This window comes from Camelus ferus, chromosome 14 (genome assembly GCF_009834535.1).
Source record: "Camelus ferus isolate YT-003-E chromosome 14, BCGSAC_Cfer_1.0, whole genome shotgun sequence".
In the NCBI taxonomy this organism is placed as follows: Eukaryota; Metazoa; Chordata; class Mammalia; order Artiodactyla; family Camelidae; genus Camelus; species Camelus ferus.
In genome coordinates, this window is record NC_045709.1 from 23,983,368 (window position 1) to 24,008,962 (window position 25,595).

Genomic DNA, 25,595 nt, shown 5'->3' on the forward strand with positions numbered 1-25,595 from the left:
GACATGACGCCGAAGCGGTTGAGATACAGAACATTCCATCAGCGCAGGGGCCCCCACGCTGCCCTTTGACGCCCACACCCAGTTCCCTCCCTTCCGAGCCCACCCCCTCAGCCCTCTCTAAACCCCGGCCACCTCTCCTCTGCTCACCATTTCTCTGATTTTGTCATTTCAAAAATGTCACGTAAAAGGAATCAAGCGGCCTGCAGCCTTTGGGGCTGGACTTGTTCCGCTCAGCGTGACTCTCCGCAGACTCACGCAGGCCGCTGCGTGCAGACAGACAGGAGTTTGTTCCCACTGCTGGGCGGTGTGGTAGGCGCACATTTCATTTTTTTAAGAAACTGACAAACCGCTTTCCAGAGTAGCTGCGCCGTCAAGCATCCCTGCCAGCCACGTCCGAGCACCGGTCTTCCTGGCCCTCGCTGGCGTTTGGTGCTGTCACTCTTTCCACGTTAGCCATTCTGACGGGTGTGCTCGAGAGGCGCGCCCCTAACGGCTGGTGGACGTGACCACCTTCTCTAGAGCCGTTTGCCGTCTCTGGAGCCCGCTCTGTACTGTTCGCTGCTCTGCTGTTGAGTTTCGAGAGATCCTCACGAATTGCAGATCCGAGTCCTTGGGCAGGGATGGCAGTTTGTAAACACTTTTCACTCTGGCTTTTCTTTTCATCTTCTTAACAAGATCTTTTGAAAGCATAGTTTTTCATTTTAACGGAGTCCAATTTATCAATTTTTTTCTTTTATGGGTTGTGGTTTTGGTGTCAAGTCTAAGAACTCTGCCCAGCCCTCGATCCCAAAGATTTTCTCCTGTGTTTTTCCTAAAAGCTGTATGGCTTTACACTCCAGGTTCAGTCTGTGGTCCATCTTGTGTTAACTTCTAGAAGAGGTCTGAGACATCAGCTGGGGTCAGTTTGTCATCTGTGGACACCCAGTGATGAACGCTCTCTTTTCTCCACTGACTTGCTTTTGCACTTCATTAAAAATCAATTGGGCACATTCGTGCGGGGCTATTTCTGGGTCCTCTGCTCCAGTCCGCTGATCTCTGTTCTGTCTCTCCCCCAACACCACAGTCTCGATAGTTGTACTATATAAATAAGTCTTAAAATCTGCTAGGGCAACTCCTCCCACTTTATTCTTTTTCGATTTTTTTCAGCTATTCTGGTCCTTTTGCCTCTCTGTATAAATTTTAGAATAGTCCTGTCTATGTCTACAAAAACAATCTTGCTCTTTTTGTAAAAATGGCATTAAACCTGTATCAATGTGGGGAGAACTGACGTCTTTACTGTGTCAGGTCTTCTTATCCAGACACACGGCGTGTCTGCTTACTTATACTCCTTTGATTCTTCCATCAGCTCTGAGCTCTCAGCATACAAGTCATAGAAGTTTTGTTAGATTTACTTGTAAGTATCTCATTTTCTTTGACTGATTGTAAATAGTATTGTATTTTAATTTCAGTGTCACATGTTCATTGCCAGTATATAGAAATAAATGTCGTTTCTCTTGGCTTATTTGCTTGTATCCAGTGATCTTGCTGAATTCATTCATTAGTTCTAGATTTTCATAGTTTCCTCAGATTTTCATGCAAGGACAGTCATGTCGTCTGCAAACAGAAACAGTGTTCTCTCTTCTTCATGATCTGTGTGTCTTGTATTTCTTTTTTGTGCTACGTCGCACTGACTAGCACTCGGACAGAGTGTTGAGCAGGAATTGTAAAAGCAGGAATTCTTGTCTTGTTCCTGATCTCAGGGGGAAAGAATTCAGTCTTTCACCATGAAGTATGATCTTAACTGTAGGGTTCTGTAGATGTTTTTTATCAAGTTGAGAACTCTATTCCTATTTTTCTGAGGGTTTTTATCATGAATGGCTGTTGAGTTTTGTGAAAAATTTTGCATAAAATATTGGTCTGTAGGGTTTTAGTTTGTATTGTCTTTGTCTGGTTTTGGTATCAGGGTAACCCTAGCGTCACGAAATGAACTGGGGCGTGTTCTTGTGTCTCCACCTTCTGTAAAAGGTTATGCCGAGCAGGTGGTAAGCTTCTTTAAACGCCTGGTGGAATTCCCCAGCAAAGCCATCTGGGCCTGGACATTCCTGAGAGTTTCTTTCTCACAAATTCAGTATCCTTAGTAGTTACAGGGCTCTTCAGATGGCCTGTTTCGTATTTGGTGAGTTGCGATAGCTTGTGTTTTTTGAGGAAGTGATCCATCACGTGTAAACTGCAAACTCTGTTAGTGTCCTTACGCTCCCTCTGCGGTCAGCGGGGCCTGCGGTGACGCACCTCCTACCGCCGGCAGGGTCCGCGGTGACGCGCCTGTTGGAGCCGATGCTGGTGACTTGTGTCTCTCTCTCCCTTTGTCAGTCCTTCTAGAAGTTCATCGATTTCATCGATCTTTTCAAAGAACCAGCTCTTTGTTTCATCAGTTTGCTCTTTTTCTGTTTTCAGTTCAATTGATTTCTGCTCCTATCCTTATGTTTTCTTCCTGTTTGCACTTCTCTTTCTAGATTCTTGAAGTGGGAGCGAAGACGGCTGACTTGAGTCTTGTCTTCTCTTCTTCTCCAGTGCACGCACTCAGTGCCATGATTTCCCGATCAGCACTCCTTCCGCTGCGGCCCACAAATTTTGATATGCTGGATTTTTTATTTTCATTTAATACAATGTACTGACCCATGGTTCATTTAGAAGTGTGGTTTAGTTTCCAAGTGTCCAGAGATTTTCCCATTTTCTTTCTGTTACTGATTTCCACTTTGATTCCATTGTCATCAGAGAACACTCTTTATTATTTCAACTATTTTAAATGTGTTGAAGTTTTTTAATGGCTCACATGTTAAGCATGCCTTTTTATTCTGGGTCTTACTAACCCTGGAAAGACTGCCCCTCCGAGGCTAGCTGATTCCTAGAGACAACAAACAACTCTTCTGTGAAGCATACTTTTCGTAGGCCCACCAACCCACCCAAAACCCAACCCCAACCTCCTCCTTTACAAGGCCCTCTCTGGGGTCTCACGTTCTGGACCACCATCCCCCTGCCCTAATGCCCCCAGGGCCAGGCACTGGACCACTCGCAGAAATGCTTCAGAGTAGCCAGTCCTCAGCCTGACCGCCCTGCCTTCCCCACGGAAACCACGCTCAAGAGTTTGCCCAGGGGCCCCACCTGGCCTGCCTCCTTCTCTCCACCCCTCAGAGGTTTCTTATGTTTTTAACTGTGCTTGGCCAGGAGAACAGGAAGAAGTTGATCAACCAACTTCCCAGAAGCAAACATTTCCTTTCTTTTCAAACACTAGTTTGGGAACCAATGAAACCCATCAGCTCCAACTGCCTAACGTGTCCCTTAGGCCTCTCTAGCCTGTTGGTTCCTTCCACCTCTTCCTATTTTCTCGAACCTTTTTTCTCAGCATCTGGGTCGTTTGTCCCCTAGAGTTTCTCACAGCCTAGACCTTGGTGGCTGCACATTCGTGGTGTTGTTTAGTGTTCTTTCATCCTTGTGTTTTCTATGACCAAGGGTGTGACATCAGCACTGTCCCGAGTCTGCCTCTCACTGGAGGCTGCGTTCTCCTGCTTCCCAGCCCCCGGGGGCTCACTCACCCCCCCACCCCTCCCCCACTCCACCCTGCCCTGCCCCCACCCAAGGGGAGAGCTCGCTTCTGCTGCCCACCCCCACCCCTGGCAAGGAACACCGTGCTGTTTGAGCTCCAGGGTCCTTGCTTCTCTGAGAGGGTGGGGGCTCCTGGACAGAGGAGGGCCAGTCCATCACGCTGCCCCCAAAACCTGTCCCTTCACGTCATGAGCACCGACGGGGGTCTGCTGAGTTAACTGGGGTCCTGATCACCAGCAATCTCCCACAGAGGGAACCTGGCGCGGCTTCCTGAAGCCGGAGAACGACCTCCCTGGCTGCGGGACCGCTGTTGCCATGGTTTCCCCACCGCCAGGGACACGCAGGTGAATGCTGATGCGGGAGCAGGCCGGCCAAGGCCTTTTCAGGTCATTTTAAGAAGGAAAAAAGTTGGAGAAGTGACAGGAAGCTCTGAAACCATTCAGATGTCAGAGCACAGTGGGAACAGCTCACCACGATGCGGAATCCAGTTAACTGTGAAACTACAGCCAAGGAGCTTTGCAAAGACAACACCGCAGACGTCAGGGACTCCTCCACTAACCAGCCTCAGGAACATGACGGTGCTGTCAGCCTGTTTCTGGGTGATTTATTAGACAGACATGAAAATAATTTATTTCCAGGTTTTTTTGCTAACATAACTTTTAAGTTTACAAATCCAGGGCTAACACGGTATTTCACACCGTAGTTACCGCCAGACTCTAGGGGATGATCTCTTTGTGCACCACGTTACCCTTCCTCATCCCTTATTGACTAAGAGATTAGTTTCTACCCAAAATATGTTCGTTCAACCTGGCAGAGACAGTGTCTGCTGACTGGTGATCAGCAACCAGACCGCAGTGTTCAGGAAAGGGAAGGCGTCTCAGTCAGAAGGGAACTGACTGTTTCTGGATGAACTTCAGCCCCAAGAGACCCACGGCTGGTCTAGACTCTGCTCGTAGCAGGGACTCCAACTCGGGCGAGAACGGACGCTGGGCTCGGCGCTGACACCAAAGAGAGGGTCTTGGCAACGACCCACAACCTCCCCCGCCCTCCCAGATGCTCCAGTTCGGAATTTGTCCTATTGTGCCTCCTCCCTACGTGGTGGTTCTAACCCAAACAGAGGCGGGCAGCCTCCGCGGGAGTTACTGCTGCAGGGTCAGGATCCGAAGAGTCCCCTGAGGCCCGTCTGTGAAGACTGCTCAGCGCAGCCACAAAATCATGAGGACCGACTAACACAGACCACAGCCCGTGGGTTCCCAAACCTACTGGATCAGACTTTCTGGTCCCACAGCCCATGGACCTGTATTTTTAACAAAGTCTTAGTTGACTTTTATGCAGCAGCCTGATTCCCAGTTCCCACAGGGCAGGCAGACTCGGCGACCTCAGCGTCATTGCACATGCCTGTCCCAGGGCCAGAATCTAATTCAGCCGGTGGCGGCGGGCTGCGTTCCAACTCCCCTCAACCCAGGGCCTCACGGTGGTCTCCAAAAACACTCCCAGATGCTGGCATTTCAAGCAGGCTCCTTCAGAGGAGCTGTGCCTCTCTGAAATACTTCCACCCTGGAAAAGCGTCTGTGAACGCTGGGCGGTGCTCAGCCACAGGCTGAGGGTGAGGAGAGCTGTTGCTAAACACTCTCTGCAGCCCCCACCACTCACAAGATGAGCTGGTCCTCCCAGCAGCTTGTCCCACTGCGGGTAGGCGGCGGGGGGCTCTGGCCGGGTCTGCCCCAGGACGGTGTCCCGCAAAGGCCCTGCGGTCGGTGCCAGCCCTCGCTCCTCGCAGACAAAGCACATGATGAAAGATGTCTTTACCCATCTCTGTGGCCCGGCCCACAGTCTTGCGCCTTTTCCTGCCAGCTCCTCTCTGTTCTCCGCCGAGATTCTTTCTCCTTCCTTTCACAGCGGCCTCCTTGTCTTCTCTGACCCAGACCACGGGTCACAGGTGAGAGCAGTGTCCCAGTTCACCATGGGGGAGGGGGTGCTGCATCTGAGGTCGAGCCTGGGCTGTGGACCACACCTTCCCTCGCAGGACGGAGGGCGTGGATTTCTGGCCTCAGCTGCTCCTTCTCCCAACTCTGACTTTCTCCTTTCTGCCAAGTCAACGTCTTCCGCTGGAGATCCTGATTCCTCAGGCTCTGCACGTGGTGGGCGTGCACGGACCCTCCCCAACGGCCCCGGCTGGCAGTGATGGGCGTGGACCCCGAGCCTCGTCTCCAAGACGCTGTCTCCTTCTCTGCCCCCAGCACTACGCCCCGTGCGCAGACCTGGCGGGAGGAAGGTGGACAGAGGGGGTGACCCCGGGGTTGGACGTGAGCAGAAGCAGCGCTCGTGACTGTCAGTGACAGGAAGTGATGCTGAAAGCCCAGTTGTGAAAGTACAGAGACCTTATCGAGATTCAGTACACAGACTTTGCCTCATCAGTGAGGAAAACTTAGAAGACTGCCGTAAATAAAAGTTTCACATAACAGATTATTGGAAACAATAAAAGTATCTAAAATTTTATCAAATAATATTTATGAAAAACATTTAGAAAGTATGATCAGAATTTTTAACATTATTTACTGTATAGATAGTGTTTTAAATAAGCAAGTTATCTCTGGTTTGAGGGAAGGTGGGCTAGTCTATCTGAGACAACCCTACTGCCAAGAACGAGAAAGCTGGAAAATGTGAACAAAACACGTCAGAGTGTCAGAGAGCTGCTGAAACCGCAAGAGCCTCCACAGAGAAGGTGAGAGAGAAATCAGTTCACTCAGACAAGTAAGCAGAACCGCTGAGAGGCCACGGGGCTGAGCGGAGTTTCTGGCACGGTCGTGGGACATGGAAAGTTCTGAAAAGACACAAAACAAAGTGCTAAGAGTGCTACCTCAGTTTTTTAAAGTTCTTGATCCTTCAGGTCCTACGTCTTTAGAATGGGATTAAAAATCCCCTCCTGGGGGGTTTACGGGACAGAATAACCCTAAAGCATTCAGCAGCGTCAGGAGAGCAAGTCGCCTGTACACGGATTATACCCAGAGTCCTTCGTCTGCGTTCGTGGGGTCTGTATGTCAGTCACAGCCTAAATTAGTCATTCAACTATTTACACCTGCAACAGTCTCTGTTTTCCTTTAGTAAATTGTAAGCAGGGGCTGTGTCTTTCAGAGCAGACCAACCTAATGACCTAGTGTGCAATGTCATCTGCCTGTAAGAAAAAATGGGTGTTTCCCATCAGACGGTGACTGAGAGGGTGAGACCAAGGCCCTCCAGACCGACCAGTCCCACCTCCACTAACTGTGTGCAGAGGAGCCGCATCTCACTGGACAGAGGGGCCCCGGAGTCTGAACTGTCCCCCATCACGGATCTACTTCAAAGGATCTACTTATAAAAAATCATAAGAAGAGTTGTGTTTACTGTCTCCTCTTTCCCAAAGCCCAATAGTCCAAGCAAACTCTCGACATCACGTCGTAAACACATAACTCATCAGAATGGCTGGCCTTGGCTTCTGAGCACCCTGGACGTCAGAGCATCACACGTACCCTTCTGCAGACAAACAGTTCTATTAAGTTGGTAAAAAAGCCTGATCCAGTGCTGCGTTGCTTCCCCTCCGTCCCGCGACCCCACATCCCCCTGAGCAGGAAGCGGGGCCCTGGGGGACGCATCTAAGCGAAGGAGGTCGATTTCCAGCCTGAGCAGGGTCTCAAGCAGCCCACCCACCAGCGACCCCTCAGCTGGGAGCTGGCAGGGCCGTGGGCTCAAACGAAGCCCAGCAGGGCCGGGAGGTCCCTCCGCTGGCGACACGCCGCTTCCCTGAGGCCACGTGCTACCCCTGTTGTCCTGGGAGTGGGGCAGAGCAGTGACGTCCTGGCTTCTTGTGACAGAGCTCCACAGCAACAAGGACACTTCACGCTGGGACCTGGGCACACGTGCGCACGGAAACAGCCGCCAGGCAAACGTGTCATAGAGCACTGCTTAGCTCTCACTGTGAGCAGTGCCTTCTGGTGCTTCCTGTTCTGTTCTATTTCGTTTCATTTCGGGGTTGGAAAAGGAAAGAAATTGTTCTCCAGCCTCCTGACGAGATCACAGCACGTCTTCCTGACAAGTCTTCCTGACAAGTCTTCCCTGCGCCATCTACTGTTCCCTCTGGGTATTGCAAGCACCCCTTCCCGCCCCCGCAGGAAGTTTTTTTTTAAGGATAAGATTAAACCAGAGAACCCCGTACACCAATATGTCCATCTTCCCCCAAAGTAGAAATGGCTCTGAAACGGTTTAAAGAGAAATTCAGGTGAATGTTGTGCATTCAGCTAACACAAAAACCCAGTTCTAAGATCCAAGATTTCACATCAAGTTCCCAAAAAGGAGATTTCCAAGTTGGAGAACACCCCCCGATGGGCAAAGCCGACCCTGGAGTCAGTGGCTTCCAGAGAGTGACAATGCTGAATGCAGGACACCCTGGACTAGAACTCCATGAAAAGCTGCTGTAGTCTATCAAACAGAGAACCAATGCTCTGCAGACCTAGGTCAGACCACACCTGTAATGTTTTTCACTAAAGCAACTCATAACATGAGTGTTTGCTGTCCCCTAACCTATTCCCAAAGGTCCTCAAGAAGACCTATAACACAGCACTGTTCCAACACAACTACAATGTAGAAATCTCTTTTGTTCCTTTGCGAACGGTGCAGAATTTCCATTTTGACAACTCACTGTAACTTACAGAACTTAATTTTTATATTCAGTAGAAGTATATTTTCCCTAGCAGTTTGCCTGGGGAGTTATAGCTTTGAATTCATTTCCGACCAACACGTACTTTTGATACAAACCCATTTGGAAGTGTCTTGGTAATTTCGCCAGTCTGCTTAAGTAATCACACAAGAGCTGCACTGGTGCATCTGCAGGTAAGACTATGCACTCACCCAGTCAAGCCAACAAAACCGACTTACCACTGCCTTGCAACTGAGACACATCCAGCAGCTCCAGTTTCCCCCAAATAATTTATGTGTGAATGTAAGAATGGAATGAAGAAGATGGAAAAGCTTATAACACTTTCAGTCACAACAAAAAGGCTGGATTTTTTAATGAGATGACTTTAATTTGAAAGTGAAGAACAATTAAATTAGTGAAATCTAGTGTCTTTTTTCCCACACAGACTTTGAATACAGCAACTGATCTTTTCCCTGAATGACTGGGCATTAACCATTTTCAGGATACGTAAGTGAGGGTGTGGGTCAACGATGCAGGGAGAAATCCTAAGGAAGTGCTGTTCTCCTGTGATAATGATCTACAAAAATTTTAAAGGATCACACTAGGGCCACTCACGCTTTAATAAATTATTTTGTCGTATGTATTGCATCATATGTAAAATTATTGTATCATATATCACTATTGGCCAATAACCCAGAGACTCCAGGAGTGCTTTACATCTGCTCTTTTAAGGAGCGCTGAATTTCCCCCTTTCGCTAATTATTGTGATTAACATTTCAACAGCAAAGTCAAGAAATGGTTTATAACCAATCGCTCGGGACACCCAGTGGCTCTAAGACTGCTGAGAGTTAGGATGGGGTTCGGCCCAGCTACAAGTCTCCTCTTGTCTTGAGACGTCTTCTGCTATCACGTCCATACGATTTGTGAGTCAGAAATTTAACTGAGACATTTTTTCCTGTGTGTTCAGAGCATCCTTGCCAGGGGGAACTCAAGAGGCTGTCTCACCGGGCAGCAATCACTCACTCATTAAAATATGTTGAGAAATGGTCTTTGTCTCACACTGATTTCTTGTGCAATAGCAACTTTTTTGGCTTATTTATAAGTCAACTGTCAAATTAAAATACCAAATAGCTTTCAACATTAGCATGTCACCTTACAACCTGACAGCTGCATTGCTTTAAATATCTGCATGGAAGTGCAGCTCGAGTATTAACCAGGATTTGCCTGTTTGCTGCTGAGTGTGTGTGTAAAAGCGTGGGTCTCAGGGCCCTCTGACACTCTGCCCTGACGGGGTGTGGCTGTAGCAGATCCCCTTTGGTTAATCACCAGCAGTTACTCAAGAAATGCCCGATCTTCCCTGAACGTGCCTTCCCTCCATGAGCTCCAAGACCTACCCCGGAGACACCAGAGTTCTCCCACAAAGAGCTGAGTCAAACACTACTCTCTGTCTTGTGCGGGGCTCACCAGTGAGGCCAGAAAGGGGTGTCAGTGGACAGGGGGCTGAGTGGGCACCTGCCCCATCCGGGTCCTGTGGTGCCCGGGAGGCCGGAGTGAGGGCAGGACCCACACAGGCTTCAGAGATGAAGACCTGAAAACGGGGGGACAAAATTAAGGTTTATTTTCAATGTTTATATTGAACAAAGTAATGCTTTTAACTAAAAACAATGCAGTGGTGCTATCGTGCTGCACACAAACAGCGGCAGGACCTGTAGAAGTGTGAGACTGTGACGCGACCTGCTAGCTGCGTCTGCGCGTAAGCTCAGGGGGAGGCCGCCTCAGGAGGCCGGCTGGGAGACCCTTGCCCGCTCACCTCCGCCCCTCCTCTACGCTGGAGAACCCAGAGACGCCTCTGCAAGACTTCCGGTCCTGTGGAATCCACCTCTGCTTAAGGAGAAAACACAGAAAACAACAGAAGTCACACAGAACAGAGTAAAATCAAGTGCTGAACTGTAATTAAGACTTAAACGCCGTGGGAGTTCTAAGCACAGTTCCTAAATTACAGAGCGGCTGTGATCCTCAGTTAGCCAACAACGCGTGGTAATTATGCAAATCAGGAGAGTAAGTCAGGGAAAACAGGAGAAGGAAGCTGAACAGCAACCTGTCATCACGACATGGACACTGGAAGCTAAGGTGAAATTTCTCAATGGGGATAGCCAGTCGATATTCCTTCTCCAAACCATCTTTACCAGCGGCTGCGTACAAACGGTGCCACACCCTTCCTCCACCCCAACCCAACCCCCACACAGACCCCTGAGAACCAAAGGGGTGCCCACCAGCTCCCCCCCACCAGCAGCAACCTCTCCCCCAGCTCCCAGGAGGCTCAGGCCCAGAAGGTTCCTCCACCCCACCCAGCTTTGCGGTGTCATTTCCAACAAGCTGATTCAGCACATCTCTCCCATGGGCCTTGTAGGGCTTTGTCTGTTCATGAACAGACACTCCCTACCGGACTGAGACCTAGGGCTGAAAGGTGGGGTAGTGACCGCAGGACAAACTCAGCTTTGCCCATGCAAGAACGGTCGGACCAAGCTAGCCCCTGGCAACGGGGCGGCCGTTTTACAAGGAAAGTCAATGCTTTTACGCCAGTGTTGGCAATCATGGGAAATTCATTTCTGAGGCCAGATCTTCCCTGTAGGGTGAATCATATTTGCTTAATGTACAAGTGACCTAATGGAGCCGGCGTGGGAGCGGGCTGGTGGCCTCCACGCTGGGGCGCTTCGCGGGAGTCCTGAGCGAGGCTGTTGCTCCCACGCTGGGCGCTGCAGCTTCTGCAGTTCTCAGTCTCCGTCCACTTGTCTTGTGAACACCGCCCTCTGTCACCTGCATCTCCAGACATCAGAATGCCCAACCAAAGGCGAACAATGAAACCCGTAACCTGAGATCAAGCTTCCGGGAGAGGAGCTGAGTTTCCCAGGGAAACTCCAGAAATCCCACCAGTGCGCGCCGTGGTGGTGTGTGTGCCGGGGGGGGGGGGGGGCGAGCACTTCTTTCGTGGTGGCCCCCCTACCCCGAGCTGAGTAACCCCTTGCGATTTCTCAGCCGTGGGAGCAGGAGATCGCGGGCCGGACCCCGGGGGGCACCCCCTCCTGGGGGCAGACTGGGTCCGCGTGCGGGGTCCCTGGCGCCAGCCCTGTCTCCCCCCACGCCCAGCCCTGGCCCTCGGCACATAGTTGAAAGTGATAGAATCAAATCAGGAAGTCAAGGAGACCTGTGAGGTTTTCGGGGGAGAAAGAAGCAGGGACCTGGCCAGCCCCCGCGGGGCCTCCTCCTCGCCCCCCAGGAACCCAGATTCCCAGGGCGGAACCGGCTCAGGGCAACCGCGCTGCCGCGGAGAGCCTCGCGGGGAAACCGACCTTCGCGCCTGAACTTACTCATCAAATATTTAAAAAATAATTAACTCAACTAAATCAGAGCTTTGACTACGACAGCGCTCCTGAGCCTGTCCGAGCAGAAGTAACAGCAGCGACCACTGCCCTTTAGCCCCGCCCGCTCCCGACGCGCGGGGAGCTCAGCCGGGCGCGCGAGGGGGCGCGGGGACCGGGAAGCTCTGGGGCTCCGGGCCCGGCGCGCCCCGCCCGCAGCGCCGCGGGGCCGCCCCCTCCAGGACTTTCTCAACAGCTCAGGGGAAGGGGCGGGGTGCGCGCTGCGCGCTGCGGTTAAAAGGCGCCGCGGGGACGCACAGCTGTTGAAGGCCCGAGCGCCCCGCGCGCCGCGCTCTCCCTGCTCCCAGCCCGTCGCGGCGCCCCGGCCCGCAGCGAGCGCGCAGGCCGCCCGGCCAGGACCACCCGGACCCCGGCGAGGCCGCCCGTCCGTGCGCAACGCTCCAAGCGGTAAGGCCGGCGCCGCCTCTCGGCGCCCGGGGGTGGCCGGGGGCTGTGGGACCCGGCGGGGAGGGACTCCTGGGACAGCCAGGAGCTGCGGGACCCGGGGGGAGGGACCCGGGGCTCCAGGCTGCGTCCGGTGCGCACCGAGGCCCCGCGACGCCGGGTCCCTGGCAGTCGCGACAGCGGCCCTGGGGCGCAGGGCGGGTGGCGATCGCGAACCCCTGCCTGGAGCCCCTGGGGCCGCGTTCTGGAGGGGGAACGGGCCGACCCCGCGACGGGCGGCGGCGCCGACTGGCCCGGAGCCGTGGGCCGCGCGCGGGAAGGACGGCCGGCAGGACAGGTGTGCGGCCGCCGGGTCGCCTGGTGGTCGATCTCGTTCCTCCGGGAAAGTCTGGCACAGCCGCCGGGTGCTTCACCTGCCTCCACCAGGAGACTTTAATTGGCCGAACGCGTCGCTCAGAAAGAAAACTCAGTATCTTGGGTTAAGCGGACGCTTAGCCTGGAGGAGTCTGACCTTTTCCTCCTCACTCTGCAGAGAAGAGGCCGCTCACTGCCTGATCTGAGTCCGCGCTGTGGTTGCTTCTCTTCTACGAATTCGAGATTGGTGTCTCCAGGTGGCTTGTGCAGTTGGGGGGTGGGGGGGGGCTTAGGGACGCTGGTTACAAACTGGGGAGCCAGGCTGTATCGTCCCTGGACCGCCCCTCCCAGGAGGGGAATCACCCTGAACAGCCCTCCAGATTCCTGTGACCTGGAGTCTCCCAGAAGTGTGGCAACAGCCATGTCCCCATGTGCCCTTTGAGTCCATGTCAGAAGTAGTGCGCAGTCAGTCACAACAACTCGCACCTCGGGTGTGTGGGGAGGAGGGTACTTCGGAGAGATTAGTCAAAGGCCACCATCAAAAAAGTAAGGATTGAGAAGTTCAGGGGAAAAGAATTCCTTTCGCCTTTTCTGGAACCTGGTGATTTGCCCAGTGGCTTCTCTCAAAGAGGAACCAGATCCTCAGTCCGCCCCTGGCAGGTGGGGTGGGCAGGCCAGGGAGGCAGGAGGGCAGCTCCCGGCTCATCTGAGTGCCGTGACAACTTCATCCTGCTCGGTGAGTCGCCTCTCCCGATTACCTGTCCTGTTGGGATCCAGTTTTCATTTGCTCCTCTTCCTGAAAGATCTTTAGAACAGGCAGTTGCAGCTCAGCCACGAGCTTTAAACAACAGCAACGAGCACCGTTGGCTTCGGAGGGCCTCCTTCTCAGCTGCTGCCGATTGGACTGGCTGTGTGGTCTGTGTCTGGCACGAGCCCCACCCCAGAATTTTAGCCAGATGCACTGATGCGGACCCGACAGTCTGTTCCAGTGAGTGTCCTGTTTCCACCTAGTAAGTGCCAGAGAAGAAGTGGAGGGTCTGATTTCACAGGAGCTTTGGTTGTGCTTTGGGGCAGGACAGACAGAGGTGCAGGACCTAAGGCCTCCAGACAGAAGGTACTGAAAGGGTCAAGGCTGACCCTGGCCCAGACCCTTTTCCCGCTGCTGTTTCTCTCTTGCAAGCTGAGCAAGCTGGATATCTGTCTCCTTGTAGCTCTCGTGTCCTGACCCTCCTTGCGTCTCTGCTGCCTCGTCTGAACCAGGTGGCCTTGGATGGTTTCAGCCAGACTTTGGGGCGCCCTGGCGCCCCAGAGGCGGCATGGTGATCAGACTTTCTCCTGCTCAGGAAGCGCAGCAGGGCCCGAGTTGCTCAAAGTGAGGAGAGCATTAAGCTTTTAAGTAAAGGAGGAGGCTTGAGAACCAGTTTGGAAGGTGTGGAAACATTACTCATTGGACTGTGGAGGGTGGAGTCGTACTTAGACTGAGACAGACAGGCATCAGTGCAGTTTATTTCCTGGGATGGAGAGGAGGCCGCTGGCTCCTGTATGATCAACCCACGGGCTTCCCCACAGGTGCCCCTTTTCAGTAAGTAGCACATCACCCCTCCTCTTCAGTCTGTGAATTTGTGGAGCCAGTCCCTGGAGAATCGCTGGGTTAAATTTCTGGCCTTTTTTTTTTTTTTTTAACAATACACCTCTTTAGAAACATTTTGACATTAAAACCGTAGCCCACAATGAAAACACACAGTTGCAGCACTTTCCAAACCTGTGTACTAACCAAGCAGTTAGTCCCCGCAGGACAGCGAGGACCCCAAACCATGTACAAAATGGACACAAAAACCCATGCCATAGCGGCTTTTCTCCCCAGAGAGACCTTTTCTAGCTGCTCCTTTTTATATCAAAAAATGAGGCCCTTTGGGAAATGCTGAACAAGGGGTCCCTCAAGTGTAGACGTCACTGTTGCCAACAGTCACATGGCTGCTGCATCCCACGTCCATGAAAATTACTGGAAATATTTTCAGGAAAAGGCACTGCAGGAGGCATGGCCTGTTGGCCTCTAGGGCGAGGTTGGCCCCAGCTGGCAGGAGTCCAGGGTGCCGTCCAAGACTTGGGGCCGGCAAGGAGGTGGAAGTGCCAGGTGCCGTGGGAGCGCTGAGGGACTGCAGGTCGGGAAGACCACACGCGGCATCTGCAGGGGTTCGGTCACCGTCCGGGGCCCTTGGGTCAGTGGACACACTTGCTTATGGTGCCCCCGCCCTGAGTCGATGGTGCGCTAAGCTCGGGCGAATTGCTCGGATGAACACGCGGCTCCTCCTTAGAGGACACAGACGTGCTGGAGGAGGCCTGGGGAGCGCACAGCCACCCTATGCCAAGTCGGTTTTGTTCTCACCTTTCCTGCTGAGGCTGTGTGAGAACTGGTGCTTGCATGGGAAGGGATTTCAGAAAGCTGGACCCACAGGTGTCCCCTGTCTGGGCCTGATCAGTCACTCCGGTGTTGTGTTCACTCTGTCTCTTCCAGCGCAGCCTGCACAGAGGGGAGGATGGACTGGGGCACCTTGCAGACTATCCTCGGGGGCGTCAACAAGCACTCCACCAGCATCGGGAAGATCTGGCTCACCGTCCTCTTCATCTTCCGCATCATGATCCTCGTGGTGGCCGCAAAGGAGGTGTGGGGGGACGAGCAGGCCGACTTCACCTGCAACACGCTGCAGCCCGGCTGCAAGAACGTCTGCTACGACCACTACTTCCCCGTGTCCCACATCCGGCTCTGGGCGCTGCAGCTCATCTTCGTGTCCACACCCGCCCTGCTGGTGGCCATGCACGTGGCCTACCACAGACACGAGAAGAAAAGGAAGTTCATTAAGGGAGAGATAAAGAATGAATTCAAGGACATTGAAGAGATCAAGAGCCAGAAGGTCCGCATCGAGGGCTCCCTGTGGTGGACCTACACCAGCAGCATCTTCTTCCGGATCATCTTCGAGGCGGCCTTCATGTACGTCTTCTACGTCATGTACGACGGCTTCTCCATGCAGCGCCTGGTGAAGTGCAACGCGTGGCCCTGCCCCAACACCGTGGACTGCTTCGTGTCCAGGCCCACAGAGAAGACTGTCTTTACCGTCTTCATGATCGCGGTGTCCGGAATTTGCATCCTGCTGAATGTCACTGAATTGTGCTATCTGCTAATTAGATTTTGTTCCAAAAAGTCCAAAAAGCCAGTGTAACACGGTACCCAGCTTTAGATAAAAGATGGCGGGAAAGGGTGAGGCAGTCAGTGCACCAGCGTCTCCCAGGCTAAGATTCTCATCTGAAAGGCAACCCCATGAACCTCCCGTAGATCTCCCGTAGAACTCAGGCACCTCAGTGCGGACCTCGGCAGAGCTCTGAGCTTGGCTGCCGGGCGGGGGCGGGTGCCATCAGTTCTTCCCTGTGGCAAACAAAGGGTACGGCGTTTGTTTCTCTTTCTTTGTTCGAGGAAGGAGGAGAAACGCCAGGGCCTAGAGAGGATGCTGAGGAGGTTTGGTGGGTCACTTAGGGGTCCCTCTGCCCTTTCCCCCAAGTTAAAAGCAAACCTAGAGAATCTTGGTTCTTTTATTCGCTTTGAAGTTGTAGTCACTAACGATGGACAGGGTTACACAATGCTTCAAACTCTGTTATACTTTTTTTAAGTGAAAACTTTAAAATATATTCTTTTGATCTACAAGAAGTTCTGGGAACCATTATACATTCTCCTCTTACAAAGGCTCAGATTATGATATGTACATGGTGCATAATTAGACGCTATCATTGAATTTAAACATGGCCTTTCAGTTGTGAGTAGCTGGCAGGGCCGCGGAGAGGCTGCCGACTGTAGGAACCGAGGTGTTTGCTGCTAAGAGCACTTCAGTTCTCACAGGTGAAACAAACTACAAGTCCTTAGTGATGGCTTTTCATAGCAAACGGCCTCATTTCAAAAATTTAGCTGTAATTCTGCATGAGAAACACAGACTGGCTGTGCCCCAACTCCTGCCTCTTCCTCAGACGCTGCCCCTTCCCTTCCTGGGGGTGTGGGAAGAATCTGGCTGGAAGAGATTGCTTGGGAATATTTTATTGCCATCGTATGATTTCACGGTGCAAACAGAATGGCAAAATTGGGGGGTGGGCTGGTAGTTCCTATTTTTAAAGAGCAGTTGGAAAGACTAGACTATAAATCCTGACCATTAAAATGCCTTGCTTCCCTTTCCAGGATCCAGGGTTTTTAGGTGAAAATAGAATTAATAGGAATTTTTTAAAAATAGGAACTCGGGGTTAGATCAATATTTAGCAGTTCTATAAGATAAACTGAATCCTAATATTATCGTGATGCTGGACATGGTTTCCCAGAAATGGTACTTGACATACTTCAATGAAAATAAACACTTTCCTATTGCCAAGGATAGCATTATAGAAAACATTTTGTAATAATAATAGCTTTAATTGCATACTTGTAACTAAAATAATTTTGTGATGTCTCAAATGTCAAAGTATTAAAATATAATTAATTCATGTAACAGTTGTTTAAAATCTATTACAGTTTTAATAGAATAGCAGATTTTAATTTCACCTATAGCCACTTTTGTAAGTGTAGTAATACTTCACATGTCATACGCTGAGTGGGCAAGTTGCCATGGTGACTGTCCACGATTCTGTGATTCTTCTGCCGAGTGACAGAGAAGCCTCTGCCCCCGGGAAGGCTGCCGGGGACGCCTCCTGCCCGCGCGCTCACCCTCCGGGAGCCTGAGGGGCGAGCGGCACGGCATGCAGGCGGGCCTGCCACTCAGGGGGCTGAGCCGGGGCCACTTGGCCAGTCCGGCTCCTAAGAGTCACATAGACGCTCTAAAACGTTGCTCGCAGCCGGGGCTGGCCGAGGCCCGAGGGAAGTCCTGCCAGGTGTCTTTTCCACGGGGTTTTCTGGGGGATTTCACACCGGCGTGCATCGGCAGCCCGTCAAAGCCGGATGATGACCGCTTCCTGCTCCCCAGAGCCCGGGTGCCCTGCCACCGCACTCCCCCGGACGGCCAGCAACAGCCCGGGTCTGAGCCTCCTCCAGGGACTCCAAAGCGTTCACACGTCAGTCCCTGTGAGAGCTTTCACAGGGAACCATGCGCTTTCTAGACAGATTTAAAAGGACAAAAAGCAGTCAACTTGCATCCAGGTGACAGAGGGGTAGAGAAGTGGTCCCCGGGCCCCTTCCCGGGCGCCCTGCGCACAGCCGGTCCCCCGGCAGCACACATGTTTAAATAGATGTGCTCACTTACAAGCTATGAAGATTATTACTCTCAGGCATTAAAAGACTGGGTCAGAATAATTACAGACCTGACCGCTTTTAAGAACTTACAGAGAGGTCTGGCCACATGCCTGAGAATCAGAGCCTGAACTCTGAAAATGATAGCCCTGGGTGTATCTCAAGTCATCGATTTATAACGTGCACTAAGGAAGGAAAAGCTCTTTTTTTTGTTTTCTTTTCTTTTTAAGTTTCCACCAAAGTGGCCTGTGTCAGGCTGGTCACACCGAGTACATGGCCTCACCCGGGCGGCCTCAGGAGGGCCTCCAGCACTGGCCGGGCACCGCGTGCCTGGTGTCGCCCTGGGGAGTTTGGGAGGCGGTGGGAACAGTCCAGCTGCTAACTCTACCTTGAACAGGGCTTCTTAAGAAACTGGCCGCCACGGTCTCAGTCAGCTTTTCTGTACACATGCAGTGGTCAGAAGGCGAGGCCGGGTTGAATCAGGAGGCCAAGCGTGGCGCTTTGCTGGGGCCGGGGCTGCGTGGTCTGTCACTGCCGTCACCGGCCTCGGTGGGCAGCCCGGAGCAGCGGGCAGTGGGCTGACAGCGGTGTCTCGTGGGTACACAGGACCTCACTTACTTCCCTAGGCCCCAGCTTCCTCCTCTGAAAGCGGCCTGCTGAACACCTCCCAGGTTAGTGACGCCCAATAGGACAACTGGTGTAAACTCTCTACACAGCAAAGCGCTAAGCCACATACTGTTGTCCTCTGTTTTCCATCAGCTCCACCCCAGGCTGGAAAGTAGGTGGATGGGATTTCAGATAGAAATGACTCACGCAGAGCTTGACGCGCTGGAAGCCTGAGGGGAGCTCCCATTTACACAAGGCCCGAAACAATTGCGGTGAGGACAGACTGGCCACACGAGGAGGGAGAGTGCAAACAGAACATCACAGAAAGACACGGTGATGACAGCTCTGTCACTCTGTCATTAAAGAAAACTCAGCATGTGAGAAAGGAAGTTTGGACTCATCTCCTTGGACGGAGTCCCTGCATGCATATCACCAGACGCTATAGGTACGCGATCTCATTTACTCTCCACGGTGACAGTCCTGAGCAGCCCGAGGCTGGCCCTTGGGCCGTGTCATTCCTACCCAGGGGTCGAGGGGTCAGGGAGACTGCACAGCAGGTGCCGAGGCAAGAACAGACGGTCCAACTCACAGAGAATGTGTGGATCGGATGCTAGAGTCCCCGGGGGTGCACAATTCCAGAAGCTAGAAGCCAGCCCCTTGGGGCCCCTGCCCTTCCCAGGGCGACAGGGTTAAGGAGGCAGCCCCGGCCTCGTGAGACATCCTCCTCCATGTCTGCATGTCTCTAATTATTTGTTTTCTCAGCCAACATTTACTGAGTCCCAACTGAGTGCCAGGAACTGCCGGGCACCCAGACTGCGAACAAACAAAGTGCAAACAAATACTGGAAGAGAAGTGCACTGGGGAAAAATGCAGCCTCCAACGGGGAAAGAGGCCAGGCCCGGAGAGGAGGGCCCCGTCATCAGGGAAGGCCTGAATGCCGGAGACCTGAAGGGCCTCTTAGGGACGAGGGGTCCAGCGGGAGAGAAAGGCCGGGACGCCAGCGTCAGGGGAGGACGGGAGGAGAGGAGGCCCGGGAAGGGCCTGGGCCCTCAGGCTGGTGCTGAGACCGGCCTCTGTGACGGCTGCACTCAGGCACCTGTCCTGACTCTGATGGACCCAGAGTAGCCTGTTTTCCATGGAAGAACCTCAAATAGCTGAGAGCACTTCCAAGTTCAACCCTAACTCCATTTTCCAGAGACACAGGTCCCCATTCCCCTCATTTATTCATTCATTCTCTCAATATTAAGCAGCTCCTGTGCGCCGACCCTCCAGGTGCAGGCGGAGAAGGAAGAGCAGGAGACGGGCTCCCCCTCGGGCCGTCCAGCCCTGGCGACCGGGTGTGTCCAGCAGGAGATGCCCTCCCAGCAGGAAGGTGCTGCCAGCTGGGCCACGGCCCAGCCCCGGCCGCCCCTCCTCATTAAGGGTCTGACATCGAGTTTGCTTTCAACAGCCCATCACCTTTGCTTGTTTTCAATTAAAAAGGCCGTCCATGTGACGTGTGTAATTACAGAATTAACATGTAAATGACTAGCATTTAGCTTAAATACAGACGTGTATAAAGTCAAAGTGAAATCTCAAGTCCAGCCGGGCTCAGTGTCCGTATGAACCTCTCCAAGGAGAGCCTCCCAGACTTCACGCAGCAACAAATAGTTCTGGGCAGATACGCACAGACGTGCGGAGCCATTTGGGTCTGCATTTCCGAGGTAGCTTTCTCCGTGACAGGGTCTCACTTAGTGATCTGCCTCGGGAACCGTTCCAGGTCTGCATGAGCATGTCTAGCCTGCTCTTTTTCCTGGGTGTGCAATATTCCAGTGGCCGTCTGTGCCCTGGTTGCTCGAGCATCTCCTTGTTAGTGAGCACTTGCCTTCTTTCCACCTTTTCACAGAGTGTCCCCCTCCCCGCACCCCCACCTCCTGCGAGACCAGACTTTCTTTTGTGGCACGTCTGTTGGATTTTACGCCCTAGGTCAGGGCTTTGCGTTTTCCCAGTTACGAGTCATCCCACTGGTCTCCCCTGATCCCTCAGGGCCATTAGACCTTTTTAAGCCCTGTATTCAGCTTATTAACAGTTCCTCCTGACTTGATGTCACCTGTCAGTTTAATGAGCCTACAGTCACTTAAGCCAGTAAAAATGGTGACTGTGGAATGCCACCAAAGATCTCCTTCAAGCTTAACCGCAGTTCATTTACAGCAGGATTTGAGTCTGAAGTTTTAAGGATAAACGCACTGAGCTGCAGCTAGCACACAAATATTCTTCCTGATGGTAAGAATGTTGTGGCGCCCTGGGTGAAGGGCCTGACAGAAACATCTGAGTGTGTCCACCATTTCCTTGTCCACTCTAAGACCACACTTACTGCATTCCTAAAACCATGTGTGCAGAGCCCTGTTCTGGGCCCCATGAAATGCAAAGATGATGGCAGAAGAGGTCACAGGGCGGAGGGCAGACGTGTCCAAAGTGGTCCCCTTACAAAACAGAGCACGTGACAAGCAGGGCGTGACAGGCCCAGCAGAACACTACAGGAAGAGGGCCGGCCGTGAAATCATTTCTTCAGGGCCTCCAGGAACAAAAAATAAATCATGAAGAGAGGCTAGTGGTCAGGTTGGCGTTTTTCCATTTCTCCGAGAAGCTACACAACTTAACAAGGCCTCTGCCACTGGACGTTGCAGCCAGATGGCCGGGTTCTTGGGAGCCGGGTGGGGACGGGCCTCCGAAGTGCCGCCACCCCCACGTCAGCGTCAGCCAGGTGACGGCAGGCCCGGCACCACCCCAGCCCCCCAACCCCCATTTCCCTTGAGGCGGGTTTTCTTAAGAAACAGCCCCACCTACCCTCATAGAAACCTCACTGCTTCCACATTCTGGGGTTTGTTTTCCCAATTTGCAGACATTATAGCCGTCGTGTTTTAGGGTGACCATAGAGAATGAAAAACTAAAATCCACATGTAAACATACACTATTTCCTCTCATAAACAGTACACAAGCAACATCAGCAAGCTTGTGTGACTCATGGTTCTGGTTCACGGCCTTCTACAAGGTTCTGATTTCGGCTTTTCCTCTGGTTTCGCTAAGTATTCTGTCACTTGTACTTTGAAATCTTACCACCCGGACCATAAGGGCTGTGGTGAGATTACCTGTGACTCAGCACCCCCTGTGGGGGCAGGGAAGGCCCTTTGCCGACCACCGTCTAATGACCGCGAGCGACTCCCGAAACCGTCAGCGCTGCTTGGGCCTGTCTCGCTCACGTTGCTGGGGCGGGAGAGGTTGCCTAGTCCCCCTCAGGGCTTTCAGGCCCGGTAACTGTGACGCCGGTGACTCCGGCTACTTTACAAAGCTTGGAAATGGGTTCAGCGCAGTTCTGAGCCCCAGTAGCTCAGGAAAGCTGGACTGTCCCTCCGCCTCGGCTGTTCCTGAAGAAAGAGCTCTCCGTTCAAACAGACACCGTCCGCCCAGCAGCTTTACAACTGCCCCAAACTGGAAGAGGCACCGGGGTCCGTCAACAGAGGAACAGATAATCAAAATGTGGTTCATATACACAACGGAATACAATTCAGTCTAAAAAAAGGATGTTCGGACACAGGCTACACGTGGGCGAAAGGAGAGGACGTGGTACCAAGTGAAATAAGCCAGACGAACAAGACGGACGCTGTGCGGCTCCACTTACACGGGTCCCCGAGCCGTGAGGGCCCCGCGGACGGAAGCGAGGTGCGGCTGCGGGTGGGGGGAGGGCATGACCATTTAGCAGACGGTTTCAGTTGGGGAAGATGAAAAAGTTCTGGAGATGGATGGGGTGATGGTTGCACAACAATGTGGATGTGCTTTAAAAGGTACACATAAAATGCTTAATAAGGTAAATTCTATGTTATGTACATTTTACCATAGTTTTTTAAGTGAAAAAAGAGAGCTCTCTTTCCTCAACACAAGGACGGTGGACGGTCTCCGTGAAAGACACTGCTGGTGATCACAAGCACAGAAGACGTTTGCTGAACCCAGACACACATCAAACGCTGCGAACGTCTCTGGCCTGTTTTACTAGAGCTGTAACGCACCACACAAATTCCTAGGCCCATATATTAGCCATAAACATCAAGCAAATAAGGCAAGTCTGAGCACAGAGCCCTGTCATTCCTGCCTGGTGGAGAACACTCAAGTTCAAATCTGGTTGAGTCACCTCGGGAGGAAGCACCGGCGGTCGCTCTGCCCAAGCTCAGGTGCACGCCAGCTGGGGCCTGCCCTCCCCTCGGGGGTGCCGCAGGCTGTCGTCCAGGCCAGAAGGGCTACCGTGAACAGAAACGACTCTCAGGAACCAGGAACGGTGATAAAAACAGGAGGCGCTCCCAGGGTCGGCTGGGACACCCTCGTCTCTCTGAGTCCCTGAGTCGTTGTCAAGTCCCGGGCCGCTTCCCAGAGCCGGTGTGGGTTAGAACCCACCGTGGTAACCACCCTGGTTTTCATTTCTACCCCAAACAGAAGCAGAAGTTGTAGTACTAACCCCCCCAGATCCGGAGGCACGTGGGGGATTGAAAGAGTTTGCTCCGACAGCAGCAAACCTCCAGCCACAAAAAGACAGTCTGTCTGGGGTTTCACCCGAGCGCCTCTGACCCCCTTTGCGTTTCTCAAATCTCCAAGGCTCTCGGCAGAGCCAGCATCTCCATGAGAAACAGGAAATGGACTCTTCCCTTGTCGTCCTTTTCTTTTTTTTTAATGGTTTCTCTTTGGCTCCTCCTGCTTTGTCATGAACAGGGAGTAATTCTGTCGCCGGGTTTAGCCGCCTCAGCCTCCCTCCCGTGTGGCCAGTGGCCTGGGGGCCTTAGGCTGGCCTGGACCCTCCTGCAATCGCAGGGCCTGGACAGCAGCTGCAGAGTCAAAGCACAAGCGAGCTCCTGCCCTGAACCCCCAGAGGATCCCCCGCCCCACAGCGCCTTCCCCTGGGCCCCCCAAGATAAGACCCCGAGGAGCCTGACAAAACCCTGGTCTGTAGGTTTGAATCAACCAGTCCTGCCTGAGCCCGGAACCCCAGAGCAGCCCACCCGCAGACCCCCATCAGGGCTGTGCCCCAGGCCCCCTCTCCCTCTTTCTCTCCCTGTCTGCCTGCACCTGCCCTGACTGCCCGTGTGCTGTCCAGGGTGCAGGCACGTCCTCCAGGACCTCGTGTACACCCGGCTCTGCCTCCGTCCCCGGTGCTCTGCTGCTGAACCACGCCTCACCGCCCAGCACCCTGCGCTCCCCTCCCCCAGCGTTCAGGTGACACAGAGCAGGGAGCGGAGGGGAGGCCCCGTCACAAGCAGGGGAACAGACTGAAATTGGCAAACGTTCGGCCCTTTGATTCTGCAAGTGCAGGAAAGCCCAGGAGGCTCCTGAGGACACTCAGTTGACTCCAAGGATGAGGAGCAAGTAATTAGATTCACCGACTCAGTTCTGACCCAGCTCTGAGGAGCTGTGGAGACCTCGCCAGCACAGCAAAGTCAGATGCTCACATCCCCAGAGGAGGCGGGACGTCTCAGGTGGAGGAGCCACACACGTGGTGCCTGAGGAGAGGGGAGGAGGCCGGGCACCAGGTGCAGGTGCCAGGGGGTGGCAGGCTGGGCCCCTCAGGCAGAGGGGATGGAGTTGCTCTGTGGGCTATGGGAAGCCCCTAGGTGTTGCTGTGCTGGAGAACCACCAAGCTAAGCAGGGCTCCAGGGAGACATCCCTGCTCCCAGTGGTGCAGAGGGAAGGCTGAGGGGAGGGGAAGAGGACTGGAGGCTGAGGGAACTCGGATATCATAGGGAGAGACCCAAGGGTAAGACGGGGGTCGTGCACCTCCAAGTTCATTAGGGGTTAAATGTTCTTACCAGGGAGAATGTAGTTTGGTGCAGCCACTATGGAAAACAGAACGGTGGTTCCTTTAAAAACGAAAAATGGACTTACCCTATGATCCAGCAATCCCACTCCTGGGCATACACCCTGAGAGAACTCTAGTTCAAAAAAGACACCTGCGCCCCAGTGTTCATGGCAGCACTATTCACAATAGTCAAGACACGAAGCACCTAACTGTCCATCAACAGATGATTGGATAAAGAAGTTGTGGTATATTTATACAATGGAATACTACTCAGCCATAAAAAAGAATGAAATAAAGCCACTTGCAGCAACATGGATGGACCTGGAGATTATCACACTAGGTGAAGTCAGCCAGAAAGAGAAAGACAAACACCATATGATATCACTTATGTGTGGAATCTAAAAAAATGACACCAATAAACTTACTTACAAAACAGAAACACACAGACACAGAAAACATAGAAAGTGTTGTTACCAGGGGGAAAAGGAGGGAGGTGCAAGGATAAATCAGGAGTTTGGGATTTGCAGATATTAATACTGCATGTAAAACAGACAAAAACAAGTTGATACTGTAGAGCACAGGGAACTGTATTCAATATCTTGTAATAACCTATAACAAAAAAGTATGAAAAGGAATAGATATGCGTGTATGACTGAACCACTTTGCTGCACACCAGAAACTCACACAGTACAGTAAATCCACTAGACCTCAGTAAAAGCAAACAGGTGTTCCTGCCAGGAAAGAAGGAGAGCGAACGAGCGGACACCCCCCTGTGCAGCCGCAGCACCCATGGCCGCCCGAGCCAGCGTGGGCCCCCGCGTCGCCCAGCTGAGGGACGTTTGGGCCAGGATGAAGGCCCAGTCTTCCCAACAATGACACGGGACCTTAGGTCCATCCTGGAGGCCGTGACGATGCTGGCAGCTGACCGTGGGGGTGGTAAGGAAGCGTGTCTTCTCCGTGAGGCCTGGTGCCCAGAGGGGCGAGCGGCACCTGCTCCCGGGGACTCTGCCCCACGCCTCCCCCACCCCCTCGAAAGTCTCCTCTTTCGTCTCACGTTTGCTGAGACTGTTTCTGAGTTTCTTGCGCTGATGTCACAGGTACAAATGGCTCCTGCAGAATGAACAGTAGGTCAGGGGTCACCTGAGCTACTTCACGACCGACCGGTGGGAGCCTTCAGATAAAAGACCCCAAAGTGAGTTTTGTCTTAAAAGCAAAACCCATGAAAACGCTGATGCCCGTTTTCCCAGCAGGGGAGCCGCGCCTGCAGAAACGTGGGCTGGCAGCCCTGGCTCATTAGCCGGGCTGAGGTCGGCCCTGAGGCCTCCTAAGACGCTCATCAGTCTAATCAGAGGGCGTGTGTCAAGTCTGGGTGGATAAAGGACGTCAGCTGGCCCGCCAGCTGCCATTAACTGCGCCACCTCCCCGATAGGAAGGCACGCTCTCTAAGAAGACGGCAGAGGCCACTCTCCAGGTGCAGACATT

The 25,595-nt window shown here is 53.0% G+C and overlaps 1 protein-coding gene across 2 annotated transcripts; it reads left to right on the forward strand.

Annotated features, from left to right (window-relative positions):
- Positions 1-11,877: 11,877 nt before the first annotated feature.
- On the forward strand, positions 11,878-16,955 carry GJB2 (gap junction protein beta 2). 2 transcript variants are annotated; one of them, XM_032496512.1, is made up of 2 exons: positions 11,878-12,081; positions 14,953-16,955. In XM_032496512.1, exon 2 carries the CDS (start codon positions 14,970-14,972, stop codon positions 15,648-15,650), a length of 681 nt encoding a protein of 226 aa, XP_032352403.1. In that variant the 5' UTR covers positions 11,878-12,081; positions 14,953-14,969; the 3' UTR covers positions 15,651-16,955. The 2 variants fall into 2 exon arrangements, with proteins under 2 accessions (XP_032352403.1, XP_032352402.1); XM_032496511.1 differs by having other exon boundaries at positions 11,881-12,081; positions 14,948-16,955.
- Positions 16,956-25,595: the final 8,640 nt, after the last annotated feature.

Bases quoted from the DNA above. Each gene is read 5' to 3' on its own strand.
- GJB2 (XM_032496512.1), top strand. From the start codon at position 14,970: ATGGACTGGGGCACCTTGCAGACTATCCTCGGGGGCGTCAACAAGCAC.